Genomic DNA, 426 nt, shown 5'->3' on the forward strand with positions numbered 1-426 from the left:
ACATTGTTAACAGAGCATTTTGTTTGGAAGCATTTAGATGGATCTGTATCTAATGCAATCAACTTTTCAATGAATGTTGGTTTCGTTGGAGGAGGCAGATTACCAATCTCACTTTTAAGCATGGAAACAACAACAGATACAGTTGGCCTATCTTGAGCAAATTCTTGCACACACAACAACCCAACTTGTATGCATCTCAAAATCTCTATTTCAAAGCAAGGCTCATATATCATTGGGTTTATTAATGCTATAGCATTGTCTGCATTCCACAATTTCCATGCCTGAAAAAGTGAAAACAAGATTGAAATTATCACCACCAATACCAAAAATTATGAAAGAACAAAAAGCAATGGACATTTAAAAAAAAAAAAAAAAAAAAAAAAAAAAAAAAAAAAAAAAAAAAAAAAAAAAAAAAAAAAAAAAAAA

General features: G+C 29.3%; 1 protein-coding gene across 1 annotated transcript in view; it reads right to left on the reverse strand.

The window, feature by feature from the left end:
- Positions 1–203: 203 nt before the first annotated feature.
- LOC111985853 (G-type lectin S-receptor-like serine/threonine-protein kinase At1g11330) overlaps positions 204–426 on the reverse strand; it is a 1,600-nt gene continuing 1,377 nt past the window's right edge. Inside the window, exon 5 of the mRNA XM_065760160.1 lies at positions 204–281. Coding sequence (XP_065616232.1) covers positions 223–281 — 59 coding nt within the window. The 3' untranslated portion in view covers positions 204–222. The remainder of the gene's footprint in view (positions 282–426) is intronic.

The sequence above is a fragment of the Quercus suber genome, unplaced genomic scaffold (genome assembly GCF_002906115.3).
Source record: "Quercus suber isolate HL8 unplaced genomic scaffold, Cork oak 2.0 scaffold_355, whole genome shotgun sequence".
NCBI lineage: Eukaryota > Viridiplantae > Streptophyta > Magnoliopsida > Fagales > Fagaceae > Quercus > Quercus suber.